This window comes from Astatotilapia calliptera, chromosome 16 (genome assembly GCF_964374335.1).
Source record: "Astatotilapia calliptera chromosome 16, fAstCal68.1, whole genome shotgun sequence".
Classification (NCBI taxonomy): domain Eukaryota; kingdom Metazoa; phylum Chordata; class Actinopteri; order Cichliformes; family Cichlidae; genus Astatotilapia; species Astatotilapia calliptera.
In genome coordinates this window covers 16,425,880-16,442,250 of record NC_137437.1, presented here as the reverse complement: position 1 = coordinate 16,442,250, position 16,371 = coordinate 16,425,880, and the positions used below count along the sequence as shown (strand labels likewise).

At 37.6% G+C, this 16,371-nt stretch overlaps 1 protein-coding gene across 3 annotated transcripts; it reads left to right on the top strand.

Moving 5' to 3' along the window:
* The first annotated feature begins 33 nt into the window (after positions 1-33).
* On the top strand, positions 34-15,648 carry LOC113007351 (uncharacterized). Of its 3 annotated transcripts, none has more exons than XM_080290833.1 (7): positions 57-242; positions 11,669-11,995; positions 12,077-12,340; positions 14,178-14,504; positions 14,586-14,852; positions 15,028-15,147; positions 15,318-15,648. In XM_080290833.1, the coding sequence occupies exons 1-7, from the start codon at positions 200-202 to the stop codon at positions 15,386-15,388; spliced, it is 1,419 nt and encodes a 472-aa protein (XP_080146959.1). In that variant the 5' UTR covers positions 57-199; the 3' UTR covers positions 15,389-15,648. The 3 variants fall into 3 exon arrangements, 2 of the variants coding, with proteins under 2 accessions (XP_080146959.1, XP_080146958.1); XM_080290832.1 differs by lacking the exon at positions 57-242 and adding an exon at positions 9,122-9,330; XR_013902345.1 differs by lacking the exons at positions 11,669-11,995; positions 12,077-12,340; positions 14,178-14,504; ... (1 more) ...; positions 15,028-15,147; positions 15,318-15,648 and adding exons at positions 3,553-3,909; positions 3,991-4,257; positions 4,431-4,562; positions 4,734-5,650 and having other exon boundaries at positions 34-242.
* The last annotated feature ends 723 nt before the right edge of the window (positions 15,649-16,371 follow it).

Below are 16,371 nucleotides of genomic sequence, written 5' to 3'. Positions count from 1 at the left end.
GACTTTCATTTCCCAATAACACGACATCTAAGTGGAGTGGTTTGGCTCGAGGCGCACAGAAGTTACAGAGCTCTCGAAAATGTAGCATCAGAAAGTGTTGTCAGAAGGAGCAGATCAGGACAGCAGACTAACACAGATTATCAATCGCAATCTGGGAAGTACAGATTACCTCTAGCAGCAGTCCACCCGTGGAGGAATTATGCGTTTTTTCCTGCTCTCCGTGTTTTTTGTGGTGTCCGCAGGTAAGTCTTCATGCCAAGCAAAACATTTAAATGCAAAGAGATTTATGTCGTTCTCTTCTCATAAAAAGGGTACACATCAGAAATGCCAGTGTTGATTCTTCAATGTTAGCAAATCAGCACGACTTAGTGTTGAATTTATAACGCTAAGACCGGTGTAGAAATATTATTGGCACTGCTCAGTGTTAATCAATTAAGTAGGTCAGTCAATCTTCAACTTCAAAAGTGTTGATTTAACACAAAAAATCTTCACGATGTTTCTTGAGTGTTAATTCTGCATTATATTTGCTGTAAATGCTTAAAAGACCTTCATCTGTTAATCGGTTGTCCGTTCCCAGGTCACACTTTCATGTCAGCTTTTAACACAAAAGTAAACTCTTGAACTTAAGAAGTTAAGACTTAATGCTAGTCGTGAGTTTTATGCTTCCCTCCCTGTTTCAGCTCATAGCTGGGTTCCCTTGACCCCTCTTGGAGGTATTCAGCAACACACTCCCAGTTTGCTTGTTTATTCTGAGTCGCATCAACGGTCCATTAAGACATCTTTGGTCAAGATGTTATGAGGCTTATTCTTGGGTGGAGCAATTCTATCACACTTACAATGATACTGAAAATTTTTAAATCTTAAATCTTGGATACCATATGGAGGTTATCTTAGCAGAAAAAAATCTTACTTGTTTACTGTACATGAAAAGCTATTAATATGCTAGACAGATTGTGTTTGTGTATAGGGGCGATTGTGGCTCAAGAGTTGGGAGTTCGCCTTGTAATCGGAAGGTTGCCGGTTCGAGCCCTGGCTTGGACAGTCTTGGTTGTTGTGTCCTTGGGCAAGACACTTCACTCGTTGCCTACTGGTGGTGGTCATAGGGCCCGGTGGCGCCAGTGTCCGGCAGCCTCGCCTCTGTCAGTGCGCCCCAGGGTGGCTGTGGCTACAATGTAGCTTGCCATCACCAGTGTGTGAATGTGTGCGTGAATGGGTGGATGACTGGATATGTAAAGCGCTTTGGGGTCCTTAGGGACTAGTAAAGCGCTATATAAATACAGGCCATTTACCATATAGATGGAACTCAGATGGAGCTGGGACAGGGGTTTTAGTGCTCCACATGTTTGCTTTATGTGCAAAGATCCCCAGTTTGATTGCAGGAGCCTGGATCAGAAAATCCAGTGAAGAATTTGTGCCAAATCAAACACAGATCCGTCCACCTGGGGAGTAGCCAAAAGTACTAATGTGTGAACTAGATGAAGTTAAGACCACATTCAATGAGTAACCAAATCATAAATAGTTTAAACAATTCAATTACATGTTCTGCTACAGCAATTAAAAATACCACAGTGTAAGAGCTGTTTGAAAAGCTGTTCTTTTATAATCAAAACTGGATTAAAAAAGCTCACACACATTTTTTTTGTACACACATTATCACCTTATGAAAACTACATCATACAATTTCTAATAGTCTTATTAAGACAGTTACATAATCATGTTAATTTTCGCACAGCTCTTACCTAAAAATCAGAAAGGTGAATCACTTGCGTGGGTAGAAATGCAAAGCAATAAAATCTGTAGTGCGTGACATCCTAAAAGACGTATCAAGTCAGTTCAACCTTGACTCATTCACCCAGATTCCCAGACGTGGATTAAAACTAACTCTGAACTAAAAGACTAAAACATTTCTAGTTCATGCCTTAATCTGTGAAACTTAAGTTTTAAGACTTATGAAAGCTTTAGCTCTTCCTTTATCAAAGACATTGCAATCATTTTTTGTTTTTTTAAATCATACTTTTAGCTATGAGCTAAAGTGGGAGTAACTACTGGGCTGCTGTGGTAAAGTCTATTAGATTACTTAAGGTTCACATCTTTTAACACTCATAAAAGTTACACTTTGTTTTCCTTTTTAGCAGCGAATGTTCATAGAAAGTTTTTTCACTAATGTCACGTGATTGGAAATGTGTTCTTCTTCAACCGTAAACCACTGTTAAAACAACAAGGTCAAGTTCAGGTCTAACCTGTATAGGAAGGCAATCATTTGTTTTTAGTTCTTTCATTTTAGTATTTGTTTTAATTCAGTTTGTACGTAAGATTAAACAATCAATAATAAAAATCAAATTATGTGCTAAATGTGGTACAATTACATGTAGTTATATATATAAAACTCATACATTTTTAGTATTTAGTAATGACTAAACCTAATGCGAATCCTCAGAGATGCAATTTGAATGCACATATATACATTCTCCCCAAAAAATCTGAAACCTTTCTCATCAGAATCGAGAAATACTTTGATTAAAAGAATTTGATTATTTATAGATACAGAAACAAACACGCCTACTTTGTAAAATCCAGTAAAAAGTCACAGAAGACCTTTGCCTTGACTGTTTTAATTATTTTAGTTTATTGGAGATGACCTGAACTGTCAGGTCAGAGCTGTCTGTTTACATCGTCTGGTTATCATCAGCTCTTTCAGCTCTTTTCTTTCGATGTCTTTTCTTTATTCAATCTGAAGAAATGCAAACAAATTGAGGCTCAAATCTCTAACAAGGAGTGGTTGTGCAATCATGTATAGTTTCATGCCTAGAACATGTTGCTAAATTCCATGTAGCAATTGGCACAATAGAAGGGATTATAATTTGAATATAGAAATATTTAGGCAGTTATCACTTGAAGTGCAAAAGAACAACAGATGGAAAACATGAAACACACAAACAACTGTGCAGATGTACTGGAGATTTATCAGAAAGTGAAACAAGAGCAACAAAAGCAAACATGAGTGATTGTGTGGATGGTAAATAAAAATGTGGCGTTCCCGGGTGGATTGTTTTAAATGTACAGTTGTTAAATATGATGATTGTTAATATTTCACAGGGAGGAATGTACTCAGCTAAACATTACACAAGAACTACATGAAAACAACTAGTTTTAACTAGTAGTTAGTTATTTAGTTCGTTATACTCACTATAGCCTACATAAATATAACACTTTATTAAGCTATAGGCACTTGACTTTCTGCTCTTTTTGTACTATTGATGAACCCAAATCACTGAATTGTATTTTTATGATTATGCCAGGTCTTTTAGAAGATAAAGCAAATCCTACATATCCTCACGAGAAATACTTTCATCTGAAATTGACTCTAACAGCAGAGCTGTAAAGCCCACAAGTTGTTCCTCAGTTTCTCTGTGATTATTGAACTTTTGAGAAGCAGCAAGTTCTGTGTTTTCCTATTTTGTCAAGTTTACTTTTGATAATTTAATGCAGCAGGAAAACTGACATTGTGATTCTCATAACTGGACTTATGATTGGTCATCTTTTCTGTTGCAGGTGAAGGCATTCCTGTCACTGTCAAAGGCTTTGAGAAAGACGATGTGCTCCTGCCATGTGACTGCCCTAATAGAGATTTGAATAAGGACTTCAAGTGGCAAGTGGAAAAAGATGAGGAGAGAGGGGTGGAGAGAAAATTGATCTTCAGATATAATGATGGGACCTTAGATTTTAAAGACAACCTGTCCCACCGATATGAAACATTTTTTCATAAGGACAGCAGTAATTGTTCTGTTCTATTAAAAAACATCACAAAAGAAGACCAGGGAAAATACAGTTGTCGTTTTTATTCTCCACAATACAAACGTTTTTATTCTCCACAATATAAACGTTTTTATGTGAATCTTGTGGTTTTTGGTAAGTCATCCATTGTGGATACCAACAGTATTTTAATACTCATGTAATTTCATAATTTTAACAAAAATCATCTCTCACCAGGGACACATATTTTTCAGCACAACAAGACTCTTCCAAATGGCGAAGACGTTTACCAATGTGTTGTAAAGCTTGACAGCTACAAAGAGCCTAACATTCAGTGGACTTTGAACAATGGAACGTGTCTGTCAAATTCAACCACGACTAACATCTCTACCACATACAGCCTGGATGAAGAAACTGACGTCCACTATTTTCACAGTAGACTCGAGACTGAAAGCAACTTCCTCTCAGAGCCTAGATGTCAAGTCAATGTCACATGCCCATCTGGTAATTATTCATTTTAAATTGTTATTTCAGCAAAGATTGATCTGAGGTGTTGCCTGGTACTTCTACTACAATAAATGTGCTGTGACATTAAATGCAAAGATAGTAACACTTATTATACAGGTCACTGTGGAACATTTCATAATATCAATTATTATAATTTTTTTTATTTCCAGCGATGAGTTCAATGTCAGGTACCAGCAAAGACCCCAACCCAGACCCCTATTTCAGGATATTGTGTAAAGGGGTCCCTGTTGTGTTGGTGCTTGGATTTTTGCTGATTTGGTGCCGTCGTGGAACGTCTCACAGTGAGTTTCGTAACGCCACGTGAACTGCATTACTGGTTAAACCAGAATGACTCTGTTGCTCTTGCTGCAGCTTTTTATCAGCCACTAACAGTTTTGCTAGTGTTTGTTGACATTTGGCTTTGTTACTGTGTCTCTCCAATAATTTAATCTTTCATTTTCTCTTTGTTAAAGATTTTCCGGTGAGGGAAGATGTGTAAAATGGGTGTAAAATAGTGACTTCTCTCAGACGAGCTCCAAAGTGAAAATGGGAAAGTACTTTCTTCTGAGCCAAAGGAGGTGATTACTCACTGCTGATGCAATAGTGGCTGTTTGCGAAATCTAGTTTTCATCTTTTGTTCCTGCTTATGGAAAGTACATCTATTTTGGAAGCTAAAGGAGGAGGAGACTATTCCATTCATCAGATTTCCTTGTAAACTCTGAATTATATATAACAGATGCTAAGTGCCATATTTACATATTTTATATATGTACCATAACTAGTTTACTCAACATTATTCTGACATTGCTGCACTAATCGGTTATGGGCTTTATTTTCCCTAAGTCTAATATTTGTACCAAAATATTTTCTCGTTGTTTATCTCAATGTACTTAAATACTAATTTGTTATGTATGAAATGTATATATTTTATTACCAAACGTAAGTTTCTGTGTAAAGGCTTCTTTTCTTTGATGACATGGAAAGGTGTAATTTGTTCTTCTGTAACTGTCTTTTTGGTACATGGAGCACTGTGAATGTTTTTTTTTTTTTAATACTTGTTTTTTTTTTTCACTTTTATAAACAAGTAGGTTTAGGGTAATGTGTATAATGTATAGTTAATAGAAAAAAACCCATTCAGGTGCCATGCAAGAAATTTGTAAATGATGTTGCTTAACTCAACTGTGAAACATCACTGTACTAAGTCGCCGTGCAGCTCTGGCTTTTTGGGAATTAGTTCATCAGCCTTGAAACTGTGACCGCAGTCAGGACAGTACGCCAAAATCTGAAGAATGGAGTGTAATGAAATGTGAATGTGTGGCCTTTTTCAGCACCAAAAAGAAAAGTGTATAAACAAGAGTAAAATAAACATTTTTGTCTTGTTTTTTACAAAGTTGCTGATAATGTTTGTTTTTGTTTAACACCCTGTATAGTTTTGTATCCTGATATATTGACGTATGATTTTTAATGTCAATTCTAACATGTTTAATAACCACATACAATAAGGTTGAAGTGTTGTTCACACAATACTGACAATAGAAACTGAGTGTGATTTACATCCACACAATCTACCTGAGATCTGGTCAGATATTTTGCAACACCTTTCTATATTTTTTCAAGATTGATTTGTAAAATTAAATTCAGCAATAAAGTTTTTTAAAGTTGTTTTTTTTAAACTGCATGATGGGTAATTTTTGTCTATTTAAGAGCTTTCATTTCTCCTTTTTCTCTTTAATGAACACATGCACACCACATGCTTCAAGAAGAACACAGATCCTGTTTTTTTTTTTTGTCCGGTGTAGCACACTTTCAGAGTACTCCATCACATGAAAGTCCTGCATGGAAAACTGCAGGATCCACTGAAAATTGTTCTAGTTGTGACAAAGAAACATCATGCAGTGGATGCCTGCTGTAGCTAATGTACAGTCATGTGACACAATCACATCAGGACATAATAAAAAAAAAGATGGTTCTAAAATGAAGTAAATAAAATCTCAGATATTAAACAGTTTCGTTTTTAAGTAGACACTAAGATTCAAAAGATTGTATAACCAGTTTATCATTGTGACTTTATCAGTCTCTCACATCATGAAGAAATATTTGACCGTCTGTTTGTTGAAAATTGTTTCCATTCATTGAGGTTTGCAGGGAGTCATTCGTCCATGGCTCTTTTGAGGTCCTGCCACAGCCAGTGAGTCGAGATGAGGGCTGAACTTTCGACTGAGCCATTACAACATATTTATTCTTTTCTTTTTAAACCACTCCTTTCTAGATTTCCTCTTGTGTTTGGAATCAGATGGCCTCACATTTGACTCTAGTATATGGAGGAGTTCAAGGTGCCCAGGTTCTGTGGGTGCAAAGCAAGCTGAATTGATTGTCCCTCCATCACTGTACTTTTCACTGAGTATGAGGCAGTCAAACGTCTTCACTTTGGTCTTATCTATCCAAAGGACATTCCTCCAGAAGTCTTGTGGTTTCTTCAGGTGTGTGTCTGAGCACACCTGAATGCTCCAAACCAGCAAATTGCTCTAGTCTCTGCTCTCGCTCTCTGAGGCTCAGTTAATCTGTAGATACCACACGTCTATAGGGAGACCGGATAGTTGTAATGTGGGTCAGTTGTAACACTTCCAATTTCTCCAATCAGGGAAACATCAAGTTTCAAATGATGTGATTCATTCTATACATGCCCAATTCAGTTCTTCTATCACATGTGAAAAATGAGCAAATTTTGGCAAACACAGACAATTTAAGAAGAAGAAAAGTAATTTTTATGCCAAAAAGTAATTTTTAAAAAATGTATTTCAATTTCTAATAGCATTATCTACTTTGCAGTTAAACTCCATCCATTCCCTTCCGCTTGTCCTTTTCAGGGTCACAGGGGGCGCTGGAGCCTATCCCAGCTGTCATAGGGCGAGAGGCGGGGTACACCCTGGACAGGTCGCCAGTCTGTCGCAGGGCTAACACACAGAGACAGACAACCATTCGCGCTCACATTCACACCTAGTGGCAATTTGGATTAATCAATTAACCTATCCCCACAAGCTGCATGTCTTTGGACGGTGGGAGGAAGCCGGAGTACCCGGAAGGAACCCACGCAAACACGGGGAGAACATGCAAACTCTACACAGAAAACCCCAGCCTGATGATGGAATCGAACTCAGGACCTTCTATATGGTGATATATTCTGTGTAGGTCTTTAGTGCTAATGTTTTAGCAGTTGTCTGTAATATTAGTTAGTTCATGGCTATAGGAGTCTGGGTCAGCTGTAACAATAATGCAGATGTTACAACTTACCACACTATTACTTTAACTTATTTTAAACAAGTTAGGGCAATGACATCAGCAGAGAGAGGTTCACTGGTCACCTTTGTATATGCGGTTAATGCCATTGGCAACACAATTCCTCCAATGTTTGTGTTCCGACGCATACGTTATGCAGACCACTTTGTCAGAGATGGGCCAGTAGGAAGTATTGGTAGTGGAAATAAATCAGGGTGGGTGCAAGAAACAGATTTCCTCATCTTTCTGAAGCACTTTGCAAACCACACCAATGTAAGCCATGAAAAAAAGTAATTCTTCTCATGGACATTGCAATGGAATTGCACAACTACACAAGTGATGCACAACTACATTTTTTCAGCTTCATTGTTATATTCAAAAGTTGGTGCAAGAGTTGTAGGTTACAATGCCCATTGAGCCAATGAGGCCAAACTCAAGGAAGACCAACCAAATTGAATGAAATATTCAATTGTTGAAAATTCCATAATTTGTCTTTTTTGGGGGTTGGAATATGTTCAAAAGCTAGATTTCTGCATTCTGACACACACACACACACACACACACACACACACACACACACACACACACACACACACACACACACACACACACACACACAGCTACATAAATAGTTCTAAGTGTATTCTGGTGTTGAATAAAAAAGGTTAGATGTTAAGATTTTGTCAGAACCCTTATTTCATTGTGTTACATTTCATCCCAGCATATGTTACAACTAACCCAGACAATGGGGTTAATTGTAACATTTCACTCTTTGTGTTTGAGACCACACCATGCAATAAGTAATTGTGCTGCAGAGAAAATAGCTGCACTATTTAATAGCAGAGACATGTAAATACTTTGCATTACATTTTGAATCCACACCTTAAAAGAGCTCCAAGCTACAACCAGAAATGTCAAAAATGTTACAACTATCCCCGGTCTCTCCTAAAGATCTGGCGGTACACACCGTTAAACCACATGCCAGTTACTACGTTTCAAGTGATGTAGAGAACACCAGGAAGTAGCACAAGCGGCTAAGTGGCTAGCATGTAGAAATGAAACCACATCTGGAAAAAGACTGACTTTCCACCCTGGGTAAGGCAGTTTGGACTGGGAAAGTGGTCAGATGCTTTTTAAGGTTAAATGCGAAAGGGCGTTTGTCGCCATGATTTAAACATAACAGGTGTAAGCTTCAGTGCATTTACGCTTTAGAGGAGTTTGCTACCTCACATCAGCAAATCTGTACAAGTGTTTTGATTCGGCTGGTGTTATGGGTAGGAGTAGGAAACTTATACACATGGCAGTACTCACAGTCTATGAGCTGATATGGCACACTGTGCAAACATGTATGTGATGATATTCAGACTGCGCTGCAAAGGTTACTTTGGATGAATATGATAAAAGCAAAAGGTTTCTTCATATTCGAACTTTTTTAAATGTTACATAAAATGCAAAAACTCAGCTACAAATCTTCTGCAAAGTTTCCGATGTGCGGTTTTGTTGACAGTGTTTGAGAAGTGTTGACGTGTGGTGAGATTATTGGGTGTTGATAATGTTTTGGCCGCCCTATCAATGAACAGCAACCATGGTTCAGGACAGGTGGGCCCTAGTGGGGATTTGTGACCTTTCAAGTGCTTCGAGGTGCACGGAGAAGAGGATAAAAGTTAGAAGAGCAGACTACCACACATATTATAAATCACATGCTGGGAAGTACAGACTACCTCGAGCATCAGTCTACCCGTGGAGGAATCATGCGTTTTTTCCTTCTCTCCGCGTTTTTTGCGGTGTCTGCAGGTATGCACGTCTCCATGTCAGTCAAATTACTTAAATGCAAAGAGATATATGTCTTTTCCTGAAAATGTGCACAGAAATGCCAGTGTTGATTTTTCAATGTTAGAAAATCAGGACTACTTAGTGTTAAATTTCTAACCCTAACACAGTTGTAGAATATTGTTGACACTGCTCAGTATAAATCAATAAAGTCAGTCAATCTTTAAGTCAGTGTACAGTAAAAACTTGTCTTCTGTGACACGTAAATAAGAGAGGTTTGCAGAGCTGCTGGATTAAAAATATCTCACACATATTTTTTTGTACACACATTATTATCCTATGAAAACCACATCCAACCAATGTCAAATAATCTCCTATTAGTCTTATTAAGACAGTTGCATAATTATATTAACTTTGCACAGCTCTTATCTAATAGTCAAAACATTAAACACTTGAATGGGTAGAAATGCAAAGGAATACATTTTGTAACAAATGACATCCTAAAAGCCGTATCAAGGTTAGTTCAACCTTGACTCGTTCACCCAGTTTCTCAGATGTAGATTAAAGCTAACCCTGGACTAAAAGACTAACAGAGCTTCATTGCAAAACATTTCTAGTCCACGCCTTATCTGTGATAAAAAAAAATGGACTCATAAAATTTGCAAAACACAGCAGTGCACATTCTTTTCCTTTTTAGTGGCAAAACTTTCTATAGACATTTACCGCTAATGTCTCGTGATTGGAAATGTGTTCTTCATCAACCATATCATTCCACTAAACCACTGTTTAAACAGCCTAGAGTGTTTAAAAAGAAAAAGAAAAAAGGTTGAGTTCAAGTCTAACCTATATAGGAAGGCATAAAATTTGTGTTTAGTTCTTTCATTTTATTTTATTCAATTTTTTTATTAGTATTGATTGTTTAATCTTATGTGTTAAATGTGGCAAAGTTATATTCAATTCAAACTCATAGGCTTTTAGTATTCATTAATGTCCAAACTCGAGGTGTCAAACTCATTTTACACTGCAGGCCACAAAAAGCCCACTTTGGTGTCAGCGGGCTGGATCGGTGAAGTTTCCTATTCTGTCAGTGTAAAGAAGTTGCATATTTAACTGTTTTTCAATATAAAGAAAAAGCTCCTGTAACAAAGAAAGAAATCTGTCAGCATGACTCTTTGGAGTTAAATTATAAGAAATGTGTAAAATTACGTAAAGTTGTTTTTTGTTTTTGTTTTGTTTTTTTAACTGTGAGTGAATTTTGGTCTGAGAGTGACGGAACCTGCAGCTTAGGAATCTGTCAGATGTCATCTTTCAGCACCCGACGGCATGTCTGTGTACGTGCCCTCAAGTGAACGGGGGATTTGCACTTTGTGTTCACATTTAATCTGCACACAAAGAACTGTGCAGATGTACTGGAGATTTATCAGAAAGTGAAACAAGAGTAACAAACACAAACATGAGTGATTGTGTGAATGGTAAATGAAAAATGTGGAGTTGCCGGATGATTGTTTGAAATGTACAGTTGTTAAATATGATGATTGTTAATATTTCACAGGGAGGAATGTACTCAGCTAAACATTACACAAGAACTAGGTGAAAACAACTAGTACAGCTTTAACTATTAGTTACTTACTTAGTTTATTATACTCACTATAACCTACATAAATATAACAAACCACCTCTGTAGTGTCAAAGAAATAAACTCCAGAAGTGAAACAGTAACTGGCAACTTACAGCAGACTGATGGCATTAACTCAAACACAGTTGATATGAAATCACAACAAACTTTTATTTTACTTGATTTATTATCATTTACATAACTGAATAACTTATTTCCTGCATTCTTTCATTTATTCACTCTTTCCACACTCTTCAATGAAAGAAAACAATATAAAGATATGTTTCTTGTTCTCTTTATTGGTATCTTTACTATTTTCCCCAAATGTTTCTGCCCAGATTTTTCAATAAATAAAATCGATGGTTGCAAATAAGAGGTCGGCCACTTCAGAACACTTGACTTTGTGCTGTTTTTGTACTATTGATGAACTCAAATCACTGAATTGTGTTTTTATGATTATGCCAAGTCTTTTAGAAGATACAGCAAATCCTACATATAATGCACAGTGGAGAGTCACTGGTTGGATTCCCACGAGAAATACTTTCATCTGAAAATGACTCTAACAGCAGAGCTGTAAAGCCCACAAGTTGTTTCTCAGTTTCTCTGTGATTATTGAACTTTTGTGAAGCAGCAAGTTCTGTGTTTTCCTATTTTGTCAAGTTTACTTTTGATAATTTAATGCAGCAGGAAAACTGACATTGTGATTCTTATAACTGGACTTATGATTGGTCATCTTTTCTGTTGCAGGTGAAGGCGTCACTGTTAAAGGCTTTGAGAAAGACGATGTGCTCCTGCCATGTGACTGCCCTAATAGAGATTTGAATAAGGACTTCAAGTGGCAAGTGGAAGAAGATGAGGAGAGAGGGGTGGAGGCAAAATTGATCTTCAGATATAATGATGGGACCTTAGATTTTAAAGACAACCTGTCACACCGATATGAAACATTTTTTCATAAGGACAGCAGTAATTGTTCTGTTCTATTAAAAAACATCACAAAAGAAGACCAGGGAAAATACAGTTGTCGTTTTTATTCTCCACAATACAGACGTTTTGTTGTGAATCTTGTGGTTTTTGGTAAGTCATCCATTGTGAATACCAACAGTATTTTAATACTCATGTAATTTCATAATTTTAACAAAAATCGTCTCTCACCAGGGACACATATTTTTCAGCACAACAAGACTCTTCCAAATGGCGAAGACGTTTACCAATGTGTTGTAAAGCTTGACAGCTACAAAGAGCCTAACATTCAGTGGACTTTGAATGGAACGTGTCTGTCAAATTCAACCACGACTAACATCTCTACCACATACAGCCTGGATGAAGAAACTGACGTCCACTATTTTCACAGTAGACTCGAGACTGAAAGCAACTTCCTCTCAGAGCCTAGATGTCAAGTCAATGTCACATGCCCATCTGGTAATTATTCATTTTAAATTGTTATTTCATCATCATTTCTGTCAAACGATGCTGTATGAAACGTTTCTCCCGGTTAGTATCATGGTTGCTAGGCAACCTGGGCAGCGCGACGAAGGCTAGACCGTCCCATTTCACAAGCCTCTCACTTCCTCACTTCTCGTACTTATAGTACACACCGTACTTCAAGCGTGCGGTCTCCACAGCCCTCGTCTCGGTAACAGCTTCGCCCCTTTGCTCTTTGCGGTCATCATCACTTCTGCTGTTATCAGTGTTATATCAGTGTTACCAGGCTTTCTATTTAAAGCTGGAGGCTGTGTGGGCTTAATGTGGTCAGACTTTTTATTCAAACGCTGCTACTAAATACGTTTCTATTGCAGGTCTGGTTTAAGTCGCAAATGTGGGTTTCCATGGTGACAGTGGCGCGCTACATCATCAAAGCAAAGAATTTGTGGCGATAATTTTTTTTTTAAATTATCGAATTCTTCGAAATACTCGATGAATGCTGCAGCCCTACTTTCTTTATTTAATCTGAAGAAATGCAAACAAAGTGAGGCTCAAATCTCTAACAAGGAGTGGTTGTGCAAACATATCTTAGTTTCATGCCTAAACCAGAACACGTTGCAAAATTCCATGCTGCAATTGTCACGATGGAAGGGATTATAATTTGAATATAGAAGTATTTAGGCAGTTATCACAGGAAGTGTAAAAGAATAACAGATGGAAAACATGAAGCACAAAGAACTGTGCAGATGTACTGGAGATTTATCAGAAAGTGAAACAAGAGTAACAAACACAAACATGAGTGATTGTGTGGATGGTAAATGAAAAATGTGGAGTTGCCGGATGATTGTTTGAAATGTACAGTTGTGAAATATGCTGATTGTTAATATTTCACAGGGAGGAATGTACTAAGCTAAACATTACACAAGAACTAGGTGAAAACAACTAGTACAGCTTTAACTATTAGTTACTTACTTAGTTTATTATACTCACTATAACCTACATAAATATAACAAACCAGCTCTGTAGTGTCAAAGAAATAAACTCCAGAAGTGAAACAGTAACTGGCAACTTACAGCAGACTGATGGCATTAACTCAAACACAGTTGATATGAAATCACAACAAACTTTTATTTTACTTGATTTATTATCATTTACATAACTGAATAACTTATTTCCTGCATTCTTTCATTTATTCACTCTTTCCACACTCTTCAATGAAAGAAAACAATATAAAGATATGTTTCTTGTTCTCTTTATTGGTATCTTTACTATTTTCCCCAAATGTTTCTGCCCAGATTTTTCAATAAATAAAATCGATGGTTGCAAATAAGAGGTCAGCCACTTCAGAACACTTGACTTTGTGCTGTTTTCAAGGTTCTTTATTTGTCACATGCATAGTTATACAAGTATAACACACAGTGAAATGTAGCCTGACACGCTCCTCGACATGTGGAAAAAAATTGGGGGGGGGGGGGGGGGGGGGGGTGTAGGTGTAGTTTTTGTACTATTGATGAACTCAAATCACTGAATTGTGTTTTTATGATTATGCCAAGTCTTTTAGAAGATACAGCAAATCCTACATATAATGCACAGTGGAGAGTCACTGGTTGGATTCCCACGAGAAATACTTTCATCTGAAAATGACTCTAACAGCAGAGCTGTAAAGCCCACAAGTTGTTCCTCAGTTTCTCTGTGATTATTGAACTTTTGAGAAGCAGCAAGTTCTGTGTTTTCCTATTTTGTCAAGTTTACTTTTGATAATTTAATGCAGCAGGAAAACTGACATTGTGATTCTTATAACTGGACTTATGATTGGTCATCTTTTCTGTTGCAGGTGAAGGCGTCACTGTTAAAGGCTTTGAGAAAGACGATGTGCTCCTGCCATGTGACTGCTCTAATAGAGATTTGAATAAGGACTTCAAGTGGCAAGTGGAAGAAGATGAGGAGAGAGGGGTGGAGGCAAAATTGATCTTCAGATATAATGATGGGACCTTAGATTTTAAAGACAACCTGTCCCACCGATATGAAACATTTTTTCATAAGTACAGCAGTAATTGTTCTGTTCTATTAAAAAACATCACAAAAGAAGACCAGGGAAAATACAGTTGTCGTTTTTATTCTCCACAATACAAACGTTTTTATGTGAATCTTGTGGTTTTTGGTAAGTCATCCATTGTGGATACCAACAGTATTTTAATACTCATGTAATTTCATAATTTTAACAAAAATCGTCTCTCACCAGGGACACATATTTTTCAGCACAAGAAGACTCTTCCAAATGGCGAAGACGTTTACCAATGTGTTGTAAAGCTTGACAGCTACAAAGAGCCTAACATTCAGTGGACTTTGAACAATGGAACGTGTCTGTCAAATTCAACCACGACTAACATCTCTACCACATACAGCCTGGATGAAGAAACTGACGTCCACTATTTTCACAGTAGACTCGAGACTGAAAGCAACTTCCTCTCAGAGCCTAGATGTCAAGTCAATGTCACATGCCCATCTGGTAATTATTCATTTTAAATTGTTATTTCAGCAAAGATTGATCTGAGGTGTTGCCTGGTACTTCTACTACAATAAATGTGCTGTGACATTAAATGCAAAGACGGTAATAGTCATGATACACACAACTGTGGAACATTTCATAATATCAGTTATTGTATTTTTTTTTCTTTTTCCAGGGAATTATCTATATTCATTAACCAGCCTGGACCCCCTTTTCAGGATATTATTTAAAGGGGTCCCTGTTGTGTTGGCGCTTGGATTTTTGCTGATTTGGTACTGTCGTGGAACGTCTCACAGTGAGTTTCCTTATGCTACATTTATTGCATTACTGGTTAAACCAGAGTGACTCTGTTGCTCTTGCTGCAGCTTTTTATCAGCCACTAACAGTTTTGCTAGTGTTTGTTGACATTTGACTTTGTTACTGTGTCTCTCCAATAATTTAATCTTTCATTTTCTCTTTGTGAAGGATTTCCCAGTGACAGAAATGTGCAAAATGGTGACTTCTCTCAGACAAAAACAAACTCAGACGAGCTTTAAGTGAGGATGTGAATGTACTTTATTCTGAACCAAAGGAGGTGATTAATCACTGCTGATGCAATAGTGGCTGTTTGCGAAATCTAGTTTTCATCTTTTGTTCCTGCTCATGGAAACTACATCTATTTTGGAAGCTAAAGGGGGAGGAGTCTATTCTCTGTATGCCATTTATCAGATTTCCTTGTAAAGAGTAAAGTCTGAGCTTGCAAAAGTATTTGGCCCCCTTGAACTTTTCCACATTGTGTCACATTACAGCCACAAACATGAATCAATTTTATTGGAATTCCACGTGAAAGACCAACACAAAGTGGTGTACACGTGAGAAGTGGAACAAAAGTCATACATGATTCCAAACATTTTTTACAAATAAATAACTGCAAAGTGGGGTGTGCGTAATTATTCAGCCCCCTGAGTCAATACTTTGTAGAACCACCTTTTGCTGCAATTACAGCTGCCAGTCTTTTAGGGTATGTCTCTACCAGCTTTGCACATCTAGAGACTGAAATCCTTGCCCATTCTTCTTTGCAAAAGCCTTGAACATCCCACGGAGCACTGTTCAAGCCATCATTCAGAAATGGAAGGAGTATGGCACAACTGTAAACCTACCAAGACAAGGCCGCCCACCTAAACTCACAGGCCGAACAAGGAGAGCGCTGATCAAAAATGCAGTCAAGAGGTCCATGGTGACTCTGGACGAGCTGCAGAGATCTACAGCTCAGGTGGGGGAATCTGTCCATAGGACAACTATTAGTCATGCACTGCACAAAGTTGGCCTTTATGGAAGAGTGGCAAGAAGAAAGCCATTGTTAACAGAAAACCATAAGAAGTCCCGTTTGCAGTTTGGCACAAGCCACGTGGGGGACACAGCAAACCTGTGGAAGACAGTGCTCTGGTCAGATGAGACCAGAATGGAACTTTTTGGCCAAAGTGCAAAACGCTATGTGTGGCGGAAAACTAACACTGCACATCACTCTGAACACACCATC